This window comes from Pituophis catenifer, unplaced genomic scaffold (genome assembly GCF_029215685.1).
Source record: "Pituophis catenifer annectens isolate HBS135680 unplaced genomic scaffold, rPitCat1.0.hap2 SCAF_6, whole genome shotgun sequence".
Lineage (NCBI taxonomy): Eukaryota > Metazoa > Chordata > Lepidosauria > Squamata > Colubridae > Pituophis > Pituophis catenifer.
Window position 1 is genome coordinate 55629193 of NW_027256886.1, and position 13451 is coordinate 55642643.

Below are 13451 nucleotides of genomic sequence, written 5' to 3' on the forward strand. Positions count from 1 at the left end.
TATGTGTTCTGTTAATTTTTATTAAGCACAAAAAGTGACAGCATATCTACTTCCAAGACATGCTGCAGAAGCTGGACATGGCCAGATCAGAAGTACATATTCTCATTTTGTCATAGAATGCAATCAGAATGCAATTACAGACACAAAGAGAATGAGAAATACAGGTAGTCCTTGCTTAACCATCTTTCATTCAGCATGTATTCAGTTATGATGGCGCTGAACAAAATGCCTTATGAGCAGACCTCTAGCTTCTGGCCTTTGCGGTTGCCCAAGGTCATGTGAAAATTCAGTCCTGTCATGTTTACAACTGCAGTGGACCTTTGTTCTCTTTGCCTCCCTCCCTTCCACTAGGTTCATCATCCTGAACACGCAAGGGGAGATGCTGTGGAAATGTCCAATAGACCAGCGATCCCCAATCTTTCCAGCTTGGTGGGCCGGCGGGGGTGGCAGAGGGGTTGGTTCTGTGAGAGTGATAGGCATGTGCATGCAAGCACACACAACTTCATTTGTATGAGTGGCCCGGGGATTACGGATCCCTGAAGGTAGTATAGTCCACCAGGTAAGAACTATGGGCAGGTGTGTGCTGTGCCACATCAAACTACTGATCAGGGCCTCATTTCAGGTACCTGCCAAGTCCTCCTTTCACAAAACAGTCAGCAAAAAGGAGCTGTCCAAATGGCAGTCCTGGATGCACCAGTTATGAAAGGAAACCCTGGCCAGCAAACAAAAGGACCCAGGTGGTAGTGGTGGGCAGTGCAACCACTGGCCAGAGCACAGGGTAATTGGTGGATCAGAAGGAAGCCAAAAGTAGGGAGATGGAGAGAGGTTGCTGGAAAGAATTGGACGCAGTCCCATGCCTTCTTCTAAGAAGCCAGGTGAGTACTTGCTTAACGACCATGTGGATTCATTCAAAGATTCCCAGAACTGCTCTCCCTAAGTTGAGCAATCACGTGACATTTCGCTTAACAACCGGGTCACTTGGCATCAAGTGAAGGCTACTTGTACTTCAATAATTACTGGTTTTTTGATTATGTGCCATTAAATTGCGGATTGCCTTTAGTTAATCCACTATTTAGTCCTTATTTAAATTGTTCCACTCATAGGTGTGGAATACTTTTCTAGATGTGAAGAAATAACATTGCAGATTCAAAGTTATTTAAGACATGTGTTCAACATTTACAAAAGGCGATGAAATATACTTTGTACTTTGAATTCATAAGATGCTGGCATCAATCATATTGTAACATCTATACTAAAGACTGAGATGAAATGTATATACCACCTAACCTGGCACATTACAAGTAGTCCTCGACTTACAACCAAAGTTTACAGGCTCCACTCCCAAAGATATTTACAATCCGTTCTGACTGCCCCATCCCCCAGGTTATTTTGGGTGCATGGCAATTGGCCTGCATTTATAGCTGTTTGCAGAACCCCACTCATGACCAGTTTACATTTTTTGCTGTTAACTGGTGTTTACTTCCAGTTTCCAGCAAAATAAAGACTATTCACTTAAAGACCATGCAAAAAAGGTTGTAAAATCAGGCATGATCACGTGATGACCCACTTAATGACTGGTACAACTTACGATCGTAATTCCTTGTTCAATTAGTCATAAATTGAGGACAATCTATATTTATTAAAAAACAGCAGTATATGATCCAAAGGTATTTTTTCAAGGGGCAACTGGACTCTTGTTTTTCTTTGAAAATGTTTCACTTCTCATCCAAGAAGCTTCTTCAGCTCTGACTGGATGGATTGTCAGCAGCATCAACTCCGTCACCTACAACACTGCAAAATATCTAACCACCTAATCAGTTCTTCTGATCAGCAACACCAGCCATCACATCAACAATTCACAGGACTTTGCCAGCAAGGTTTGCAAACTAAAACTGGACCCTAAAATTAGTTTGACAAGACTGCATGTTCTCTGACATTGATGCAGTCCAACTATAATTGTCTAAAATCTGCTCATTTGGCTTCAAAAACAAATCTCCTTAGTGCATTTATTATGTATGATTTGTATGATGCCCATATGCATATTAGAAATCTAGTGATGGAACAATATATGCTAGGAATGGAGGAACACCATAGAATTTTATAAATTAACAACTAATCCAGCTTCACCTATTTTTTGTATCAGCTATAATACCACTACACTTTGTTATCGCATGCAACTTTCCAAGAAAATACTTACAAAAGAGTAATTTATAAGGTGCAGGGCAGCTTCCCAGCATCTACTAGACTGCACCTTTAGTCCAAAAAATAGTATTTTCAAAGCCAAAGTTTCCATGTTATGATCTGTATTTAATATTTATATTTATTATTCTGTAAAGGTTAACAAGTTGCTTACGCAACTAAAAATGACTACAGAAACATTTGAAATTATTAATCTTGAACACACAGCCCATTGCAAAAGTGTATCAAAGTCTTTAATTCCAAATGGTTGTTTCTGCTGAAGTTTTAATAATATGGAGTGACATCCACAAGTTACTTTGTTCTTATAAGCCATTTCTCAAAGACATTCTACTTCATCCTTATTTTCACCATAAACATTTGAATGCTTATGTTAAATGCAGAATTACACCCAAATGGTATGATGGAAGAAAACAAAATATTTCAACTAGGTAAGTACATTCTATGATGTAGAGAGCCTGATACACTTTTCTTCTCAGCCTTTCTTCTTGGTCTTGCATTTCCACTCCCCATTTTTCTTCTCTACATCATCATTCACAAATAATGAGGTTCAAAATCTATAGAACTATAAATAAGATCTATAAAAGTGCATATTCTCCTAAACTAAGATATAATTAAGACATACTGCTGCAACATAAAGGAATTGAGAGTGTACCATCCTTTAACATTTAAATGGTTTTTTTAAGCACAACTATCTATGTCTCTCAATATGAATCTCCTTGGACATTAAAGATTAATAGAAAAGGATCCTTAAAGCAATCTTTTTCAGGCACATAAAAGAAGGCATGTTCTGCATCACTCCAAAAATACAGAGCAAACTCCCTTGGGAACTCTTTCCATGTCTGAAGATTGATCAAATGTCTTCTGTTACTGAGATGTATCGTATTTTGTTTGTATTGTTAACTTTTTGCTTTATGAAAAAGTGAAATACAAATTGAAACAACATAATGTTGACCAAATGAATGTGTAATAAGACAAAGCACATTCAGAATATAAAAGCTACAACAAGACTAATTTGCTGTTACAGCAAATAAATAATGTACAATATGTTGTAAAATACAACATTGTTATTTAGAAAACCTGCAGGCACTCCTCTTATTCAAGCAAATATGCAATACTTAAAACAGGAAAGTTTAGCTCATTTCCATCCAAGATCAGGCTGGTTCTTATAGAACTATAGATACCTGTGTAAAAGAATGAGATTGAAATCTGCAAAAGATAGATAGAATTCAAGTTAGCCCAACTAACATTTATTGTGCTTGAATATCAACAACAAAAAATGATATTAAAAAAAAATAAACAAAAATAGTACCTTACATTCAGATCAGCTTCATCTCATTTCTGTGACTGTGAAAGAGGTGGAATCATTGGCTCTGAAATTTCAAATATCTCCACAATATTCTATGTGAAAATAAAAAATTTATGTCTTTTAATCTATAGTATTATAAATAATGTGCATTAATAAACATATCTACCTTTTCAGCCACCACTAGTTAAAATATTAAGCTGTTAAATGCAAAGTTATGTATATTACAAGTTAACAGAACTTCTGATTAGCATTTATTTTTACAATACTTTTACAATGAAAATTCTGGATATGTGCTGCAATTTTTTTTAAGATGGGAAACTACAGAATACATGAATGAAATGCATTGCTACTTTGATCAACAGTCTGTCTTATTGTGATACACATTGAAGGAAGAATATATATTTTTCCCCTTCCAAATTTACAGAACCAGGACCTTGCCTTTCCATATTTTTAAGATCTAAATAATATAGGTATGCTAATCTTAGTTATAGCATTTTAGATACAGAAATGCAGTACAGGAATATTTAAAATAACTTTTGGAAATAAAATATTTAACTATACCATCCAGTCTTGATAGCTCATTGATATGACGGCTTGCTTCCGTGCTTGAGTATCCTCATAATTTTCTACTCCTTGTGGACGTAAAGGTTCTAGCAAAATATTTTATTTTTGGGACACATGTTTTTATTTAAAGAAATGAAAATGCAATTTCTCTAAAACAATATAAACGCAAGTATATGTCAAATTAAGAGACAAAGACATTTGTTTAAAACAACTCCTAGTATTAGAAATATTGCAACATTAATTTAATTTAATTAATTTAATTAATCATATTTCTATGCCGCCCAACTCTCAAGGGACCCAAGGGACATTACCTATTATAGGAAGCTTATCTTGATCCAGTTTTATTCTTGCAAGTCCATCCTAGGGGAAAAAATAGTTCAATTTACCCCCAAGATAGCAAATCTGTCAGAAACAGGTTATGAAATCTGAAATACATTTACTGGGCTGAACGCTCAACAGCAATAAGAATGATAAACAAATTTAACCACATATTAGTTGCTTGACTTTGATTAAATGAATTGTATGATTACATTGTTATATGAAATAAACCACGGTTCAATTATGGTTTAGTACAAAAAGCAAACCCAGTCATTCAAGAATTAGTTTTCCAGTTTTAATCTTTTAAACAGTAGATAGATGTAGGACTTAAAACCAACTTATTTCCAGTAAGAAAAAACCCAATCAGATTTTTTAACAAAAACAAAGCATGATCCATATTTCAAGTGTCTAAATATCATACCATATTGTTTATAATTATCAAGCTTGTTTCAAAATCAATTTGAATATATCAAACTGGAAAGAAATCTGGTTTATAAAAGGGAGGTTAGTAAATTATAAACATACATCAAATTATTTCTATTACATAAGAGATGAAAAGAATTAGTCAACTAGCAACCCTCCAACATGGATGGTTCAAATCTTGTGCATAGATTTGTGGCACAGTACATTTGTTTTTTGTAATTAAAGGAGCAAATTAAGGGAGCAAAGAGCCTTGGTAGTACAGTGGTCTAAGGCACCCTGTTATTAAGCTGGTTATTAAGACCAGCTGCCTGCAATTACTGCAGGTTCGAATCTCGCCAAGGCTCAAGATTGACTCAGCCTTCCATCCTTTCTAAGGTAGGTAAATTGAGGACCCAGTTGTGGGGGCAATAAGCAGACTTTGTATAAATATACAAAAGAATGAAAGCTATTGCTTAGCGCATTGTAAGCCACCCTGAGTCTCCGGAGAAGGGCGGCATATAAATCAAATTTAAAAAAAATTGTTTTTCCTTACCCTTATTAAGAATGAGACATGAAACATGTTTTCCACAGTTCGTGAAAAAGAATTTGGGTCTGTCACAAACTCAAGGAAGGATATTGGTGTAGAAGCTATAATGTAAAAACAACGTAATTTTAATATCGATACATTCATTTAGCTATTCAGCCTATTTCTAGTTTACTTTCTGTGTTCAACATCATTTAACTATCATTCATCTATGAATGGAAAAAAATTCCTAAACCCACATTTAATATTTTTCACTATTCCTTTTTTTTCAATTTAAAGGCAGATCTAATCATGGTCTGCAGCAGAATGAGAAATGTAAACTGAATTTTCTTAACAAATCCTAGATATATGCTGTCTGAATGATTCTTCCTACACAAAAGTATTATCATAACATCAGATTGAGAAATATGTAATTATGGAGCCAAATTAATATAATTGAGAATTTCCAGTACAAATATCACCATGAAAATTAAGCTAATTGCCTGTGTGTGGGTGTGGGTGTGGGTGTGGGTGTGTGTGTGTGTGGTTTTTTTTTTCTTTCTTTTTCGTAGGTTTTATGTGTATTTCTCTTTAGCCAAGTTCTACCTATGTAAACCAAGATATTATGCAGTCCTAGTTCAGTGAAATCACAATTCACTAGTTTTAGGGCTTTTTTTTTTTCCTTCTGGCAGCCAGCAGTCTCCCAATGGGCAGCAAAGGGTCTGCTGGCTGCCAGAAGAAAAAAAGAAAAAGAAAAAAAAAAGCCCAAAAACTAGTGAATTGTGATTTCACTGAACTAGGGCTGCATAATATCTTGGTTTACGTAGGTAGAACCTGGCTAAAGAGAAATATATATCTATATATATACACACACACATACACATATATATATACAGCTAAATGTTTGAAGCTTACAACCTCTTTATAACTTCAACTGAACTTTTCTGCTCAGATATTTTTGTTCTGACATAGCATCCTTGATTTTATACTCTTCGTATCCTAGCCACCATAACAATACTTAAAGAAAAGAGAGGAAACTCTGTGAATGCTGAATTCCATTAACTTACGCTCTTCTGCGTAATAGGCTTGTAAGAATCCCAAAATCCTTTCTACTTCCTTTTCAGTAGCTTCTTGATGAGATTCTTCCATTTTCTTTAACTAAAAAAGGAATTAATTTAACAAGCTATTGTCAATATAGCTATATTTTATGACAATGTTACAGCAGTCTTCCCCTTCCATTATAATATTCTTAGATTAATTTCTTTTTAAAATATTGCAGTTTTCCTTAAAGCATACTTTATTATGGTGCCTCATAATCAGCAATACTTTCATAAATGTAAACTTGATTTCAGGGACAAATGAAATGTATTTTTTAAAAGAGTAAATATCTGAAGACGAGGTAAACATTTTCTTTCTGTTTCCTAATAGATATGTGATGTATGCAAACATTCTCCTATCTAACAGATAGGAGAATGTGCAAAAATAGAACTGACCTCAAATAATTCTACTGATATGAAGAATAAGCTTTTAAAGTTGACTTTAAAATTTTATGTACCATTTACAAATTACAATAATCAGCTTCTTCAAAAGTATATTTTTTTCCATGTATGTATATTAGAAGCTTATTGGGCAAATATCACACCCTCCTTCAGTACAAGTCAGTGTCATGTCTGGAAGCCATATTATCTGTGTGCCTTGAGGATCCAGGCCTGCCACAATCATACCGTGGGAAGTTGGGAGGGGGGATGCATGAGTGAAGTAGAGATAGCCATAACAAACTTCTCTAAGAGAAGTTCAAGGCCATGGTGTCTGGCAACTGTGCAAAGAAGAAATTGGAAGATGTCTTCTGTTCAGGAAAGAACTGATTGAAGCTATGTGGACATGTGGGAGATGTGGGCAAGGTCTTGAACTTTCTTGTGGGTGAGGAAAACCCAGAAGCTTTCAGATTCGGGTTTTCCCAGATGTGCCAATATGACATTCCTAATAAAAGTTAGCTTTGAGGAACTTCAAGCCTCGGAGTTTGATTTCGTTGGGGATGTTACTTGGAACCCTGACAGTAGAACCAAACATCTGCTTTCGTTGGGGGTGCTACTTGGAACCCTGACAGTCAGAACCAACATCTGCAGGAAAATCATTGTTCATCGTAAAGCTTTGTTAAAACAAAAAATCTATTCTATGTGTCCTCTTCTGTTACTGTGCTATCAATTTCAGTTGGAAGTTTCTCATCCCCAAAGTAACGTTAGACTTTACTTCTCATATGTAACTCACTTGTGCAGGCATTGCTCTGTTTCCATCTGAAGTTGCCTTCTTTCGTTGCCTTTCAATTCGTGGCCTTTCAACAGGAGGATCAGGAGTAAATGTGCCTAACCTAAGACAACGAAAACATTGTCAATTCCTTATGTAACATTCCAAATAATTTGATGACATAACACTGTTATTCTATTTTGCAAACATGGCTAACAAACTAGAAGGATGTAGCAATAGAAGCCTCAAAAAAAAAAAAAAAAAAAAAAAAGAACCTGGTGTTTGAATTGCTGAGAGATTAGAATTTCTTTCAGTTTCATGCCTTCAGACCTAATAAAGTTTTGATGTTAGAGTCATGTTGGAATAATATATATGAATGCAAAATCCTAGTCTGGTTGCTCTCAACTATACACATTTTTTGCTCTTATTTCAAATTTTAAAACGTTATTACCTAAGAGCAACAAAAGGAAACATTTATAGAACACCTTTAAAGCACTGTTGGAAAGAATATCTTGTTCCAATTATGGAATAAATTAGGGTCAACAGCATTTTCTATCAAGAAACCTCCTTGCCCCAAACCCATTTGATGTATGCCACATGGAAGCTAAGAATGACAACATAATAAAAAGTCTTTGGTTTCTTTATCTGCAGAAATCTTACAGATAAAATCAGATAAAAACATAGAAGCTAGGTATCTTGCTCACTTCAACAAGTGTTCAGGCATTGCAGAAAACTTCCAGAAAATATATGCAAGGCTTTCCAAAGTGCTGAGAACAAAGCTCAAAGAGAACAGTAGACAAATTATAATGTGTAAGATTCTTTAATTGTTATTCAAGTCCCAAGTAACAAGAAATCTATAGCATAATTCCTGTGAAAGTTATCACACCAGACTGAATGATGGATACTATAAATAAACTCACATGAAATGGAAAACTGGTGCCCTCCTAAAGTATTTTTTTGCTTCTTCACCAAGTTTATGCCAAGCATTATTAGGTAAGAATCCACTAGCAACCTGTTCTTCTTCACTATCACTTTCTTCTATTTCCAAACGATTTAGACCCATAAGTGATAACTGTAGAAGAAATATATGGTTTCAATTTGCATTTTATACAAAATACACAACAATATGAAATTAGAATTTAATTCAAGAAGAAATATGATGTTAAGGTACATAATATTTTGAAGGTATTAGTAATATTATGCTTATTGAGTTAAGATTTATGTCTAAATCTATACTGAATGATACTGAATGCATATGTAAATAATTCAAAATACAGTGTTTTGGAACTTTGATCTGAAATTAGAATATCTTAATCAATTTATCTAGTTTTTTTAAACAGGGAATTCCATTTGAAATATGTGGTGTATGTTATCTCTTTGCACAAACCGTTCTCCCCTCACCACCATCTCCAAAAATGCAGAATTATTTACATAACTGAAATTGTGGAGCCACACAATTCTCTCTTTGAAGTGGTACAAAGAACTACTTGAATTGCCTTAGCTACTATAATATGTGATTTCAGACAAGACAAGCAGACAAATATGTTTTTTTCCAAACCCAAACTACCAGCAAGCCTGGTCTGTGATGCCAGGTTAAAAAAAATGGAAATATAAAGAAACCTGAGCAATAATTTTTAATTTTCTTTGGTTCATGATTGAAGATGGGGCAAAAATGAACTGTGACACATGGCTTACAATTCTAACTATCCAGTACAGCAAAATAATTCTACAGGACAAAAAAAATTTTAGATCACTACATTTTTGGTACCAAATAGTTTCATTTTCAATATTGCAAGAATTCACTAATTTGAAGTTAGTGTGAGAAAACCAGAGAAGAGGTTATAAAGCATGACAGCCCAAGAGTTACAGCCTACATTTAAACTAAGCAATGGGGTTCTAATGTCTATTAAAATATATGATTAATGCAACAGCAAGCTAACTGTCTGGTTCCCATGAACTGAAGGACCTCAAGTGCACTGCATACTTTTTTTTGATTTCAGACTCTAAAACTTATATTTCAGCTTATACGAGTGAAATATTTACGTATACTTTTAAATATTGCTATTAGCTTTGCTAAAAAAATTGTTTCCCATATTCTATTTAATAAAACATAAACGCCTTATATTACTATAGAGTTCATCATTGCAAACTTACTAAATCTTCAGCAAATGCAGATGGATCAAATATTGTCATATCTGAGTGTAACTGGCTTGCTTTTTCTTTTCCTAGATTTGATGCCAAAACTAGGAACTGGGCATCCAAAGCGGCCTCTCTTGCCCAGGACACTGTTTTGAAAGAAGAAAAATATTTTGCTAGATTCAAAGGGAATTGAAGGCAAGAACATAATTTTCATTAATATTCAGTTTCTGATGAATGCTTGTTTCCATGAATCGCAAGTTAACTAAATAAGAGTAAGTTAACAATTCAATGTGATGGACTAGAAGAAGAAAAATGAATATTTTGGAGAGAATTCTAAGCAAGATATGCATTCAAATTATTTGCTGTATGATCTGATAAAAGAATAGGGTATATCTATAATTGGAAAACTAGGTAGTCCTCGATATATGACAATTGAGCTCGAAATTTTTGTTGTTAAGCAAGACAGTTGTTAAGTTTTGCTCCATTTTATGACCTTTCTTGCCACAGCTATTAAATGAATCACTGTAGTTGTCAATAACAGTTGTTAAGTGAACCTTTGCTTCTAAAGATTAACCATTGACTTTGCTCCTCAGATGACAAAATGTGATCACATGACCCCGGGATACTGCAACTATCATAAATACATGCCAGTTGCCAAATATCCAAATTCGGATCACATGACTATGGAGGTGCTACAAAAGTATTAAGTACAAAAAATAGTCATAAGACATATTTTTCTACCTTAGAATGGTCTCTGAATGAATGGTTGTAAATTGAGGACTACCTACATACAGATAATAATCTGTGAAAAAAATACTGATTTAGTATGGGTCAACTAGTTGCATATTTTAGTTGGTGACTATTTTAATAATGCTAACAGCTTAACAGTATAAAAACATTGAACACTGTGGCAATGACAATGCAGCATTGACTCTTTACAAGATTTGTTTAAAAAATCTTGGATAAATTTAGAATCAGGCCTCAGATTCACAAACACCGAGCTCTATATTTTTTTTTAAATTTCTTAAACTTCAGAAATTAAGTTTTAAACCTTTCAAGATAACAAGGTAAATCAATGAAGAGCAGTGTCAAGAACGACAATTACATTTCACAATCGTGTTTATAGTATTTTATTAGCAACACAGTTGCTAACTGGCTATAAACAAAAACATGCAGGTGTACTAGAAGCTGCCATTTTTCTCCAAATGAAATAAATATTAAGAGATAGAATCACAGAGCCCCAACCACCTCTGAAAAATTACAGATTTGTATCTCTTGACAATTTATCTCAAAACAGTACTGGATTTCAACAAGAAATAAGATTAAATTCCCTTACCCTCACTTATTCTGAAAATTAATAAAAGTTCTTCCTTGAAGCTTAAGCTTTGAGGTTTACCAATCAAGGGTTGTCTTCAAAGTGCACTAAATGTCATTAAAAAAGGGACCAAAACAAAGCCCACTATCAATCCGAACTAGGTAGCCTGAAACGGTGACAAAGATTACCAGTATGTCTTTATTGATATTACTTGTAACATTTTTTTTCATTTATATCACTTACCATATTCCTTGCTTAATATATGTGTGATTAGTATGTTCATTATTACATTATTCTCTTGTAAAAGCATGCTATGGGTTTCTGTTGATACTTAAAACAATAAGAACTATTCCTCCTGCTGAGTTTCATACTTTATCATTTATATTCATATCACTTGATGTAACATTTACTGCCCACCAAACATGAAGTATTAATAAAAACGACATATACCTATCAATCAAAAAGAAAGTAGCATATCATTAAGAAAGAAACCACAAGAGAGAGAGAGAAGAGATTGCATTTTTAATTGCTTTTAATTACAGGGAAATAATTTTAGGGAAATAAAATAATTTTCTTCTCTGCTGGCCTCTTCTAGTTCCTTCAGGCCCATAGAAAATTAATCTTCTTCAAGCTTTTTGAAGAATACAGATGGCTACTATTTGTAATCAAAATGATTTATATTTTCCTCACCAGAATAAGTTGAATGTATTAAATAAAAGTGGCAATGAGACACATATTCTTTCCTTTTTTATTTTATTTGAAGCTTCTAGAAATTTCTAGAAAGAAATCAAGCACTGAAAAATTGTGAAGTAATTCTCATCTTACCTCCAGAGAACAGTTTATCAGCATCTTCTAGAGCTTCTGTCAATTTATCGTTATTGGTGCTCAGCATCAGCTCATGGTTTTCTAGTCAAAGAGGAAAAAAAAACAAAACCAATATTTAATCGTTGAGATACCTAAACCAAAAAGGCCACCCCGTTAAAACCATTATATACACCAATTTGCAAGATAAGAGTTCCACTTCTTGAAGTACAAGATGCCCAAAGATTCCAATTAAGATTTAGATTTAGAATACATTTTATATATGGTTTTTTTTTTTAAAAAATAAAGATTGTGACACATACACCCCATCCCCAACTGAGGCATTTAGACTTCATTCATTTAGAAGAATGAATGTTTGGGAAAGGAATCTCAGAATGGCCTGAGCTCTCAAACTCCACCACCTCCAAACCACAGCAAAGTGGGGACGGAAAAGATGCTCCCCATCCATCTTCCCCATCGACAGGAAAAAGGATCCCGAAGCAGGAGAAGAGCAGGTATCTACGTACTGCACCCCTGTCTCGCCCGATCCTAAGACACATCAGTCTAATACTGCTGATGTTACCTAGTTTGGGTAAAGAACAAGCAAGCTCGACAGCCTGCAGCGCCACTCCCTTCCCTCTTTATATCCCCACGCATCACCGCCCCCATGGAGACAGGGGTGGGCGGCAGCGACCGATCCAAGGACACCCAAACCGGCTTCCTGGATCAACCAGGATTACTTCGCGCCATTTTTCTCCTTAATTGGGTGGTGGGGAAGGGAGGAACTTACGCTGAACGGTAGAAATTAGTTCTCGGTACTGTTGGCGGATAATGCGGCGCGTCGTCATTTCGTCAAATTCCTCCCCGGAAGTTTTCACCTTGAAATGGAACCGGCAGACCCTTTGGGGCCCAATCCCCGGTTTTTAGAACAGCCCGGCAGGGCATTAGAAACTCAGCGAGCGCCAAGATGAGGCAGCGCTCCCGGTTCCGGCCGGGCCTCTAACCTCGAACTCCGCCCTCCCTTCTTTCCCTCCCTCTTGCTCTCTCTCTCTCTCTCTCACACCAGCTGTTCTTCCTCGCGCATTGAACGCCGGGAAAAGGAGGCTGGAAGAGGCGTTGCGAACATAGAGATAAATAACGAAGAGAGAACTCTCAACGCCAAGAGGGAAGTCGCTGTTGTCACAATAGATTTTAGAACGAGGCGGAATCATGTCGCCGTCTTCAATTAGAATGGAATAGGAATGGAAATGGAATGGAGGGGTGGGCAAATGTGGCTCTTTTACAACCTGTGGACTTCAACTCCCAGAATTCCTGAGACAGCCAAGCTGGCTCAGGGATTCTGGGAGTTGAAGTCCACAGGTTGTAAAAGAGCCACATTTGCCCACCCCTAGAATAGACCGTTTATTGTCGCTTTAAATGTACACTAATCGGCATTAAAATGAAATTTCGTTGCATACGGCTCTCAAAGGGTCACCACCTCCAACATGCACTACCTAAACATGACAAAATAAAGAAAAATATGTATATACCCACGTATATTATAATGACACGGATAAACAACACAGTCTAGTTCGGATGTATATATGGAACATGGCGAAAGAAACGACGTTTGCCAGACGGATGGCGAAGGGAACAGAGCT

The 13451-nt window shown here is 35.5% G+C and overlaps 1 protein-coding gene across 2 annotated transcripts; it reads right to left on the bottom strand.

Annotated features, from left to right (window-relative positions):
* NSMCE4A (NSE4 homolog A, SMC5-SMC6 complex component) lies at nucleotides 1–12853 on the bottom strand. Of its 2 annotated transcripts, none has more exons than XM_070946051.1 (11): nucleotides 12602–12853; nucleotides 11836–11916; nucleotides 9711–9841; nucleotides 8477–8628; nucleotides 7581–7680; nucleotides 6380–6470; nucleotides 5343–5437; nucleotides 4381–4429; nucleotides 4067–4155; nucleotides 3514–3597; nucleotides 1–3405 (listed from the first exon to the last, which is right to left on the bottom strand). In XM_070946051.1, exons 1-10 carry the CDS (start codon nucleotides 12657–12659, stop codon nucleotides 3532–3534), a joined length of 912 nt encoding a protein of 303 aa, XP_070802152.1. In that variant the 5' UTR covers nucleotides 12660–12853; the 3' UTR covers nucleotides 1–3405; nucleotides 3514–3531. The 2 variants fall into 2 exon arrangements, with proteins under 2 accessions (XP_070802152.1, XP_070802153.1); XM_070946052.1 differs by having other exon boundaries at nucleotides 3509–3597.
* Nucleotides 12854–13451: the final 598 nt, after the last annotated feature.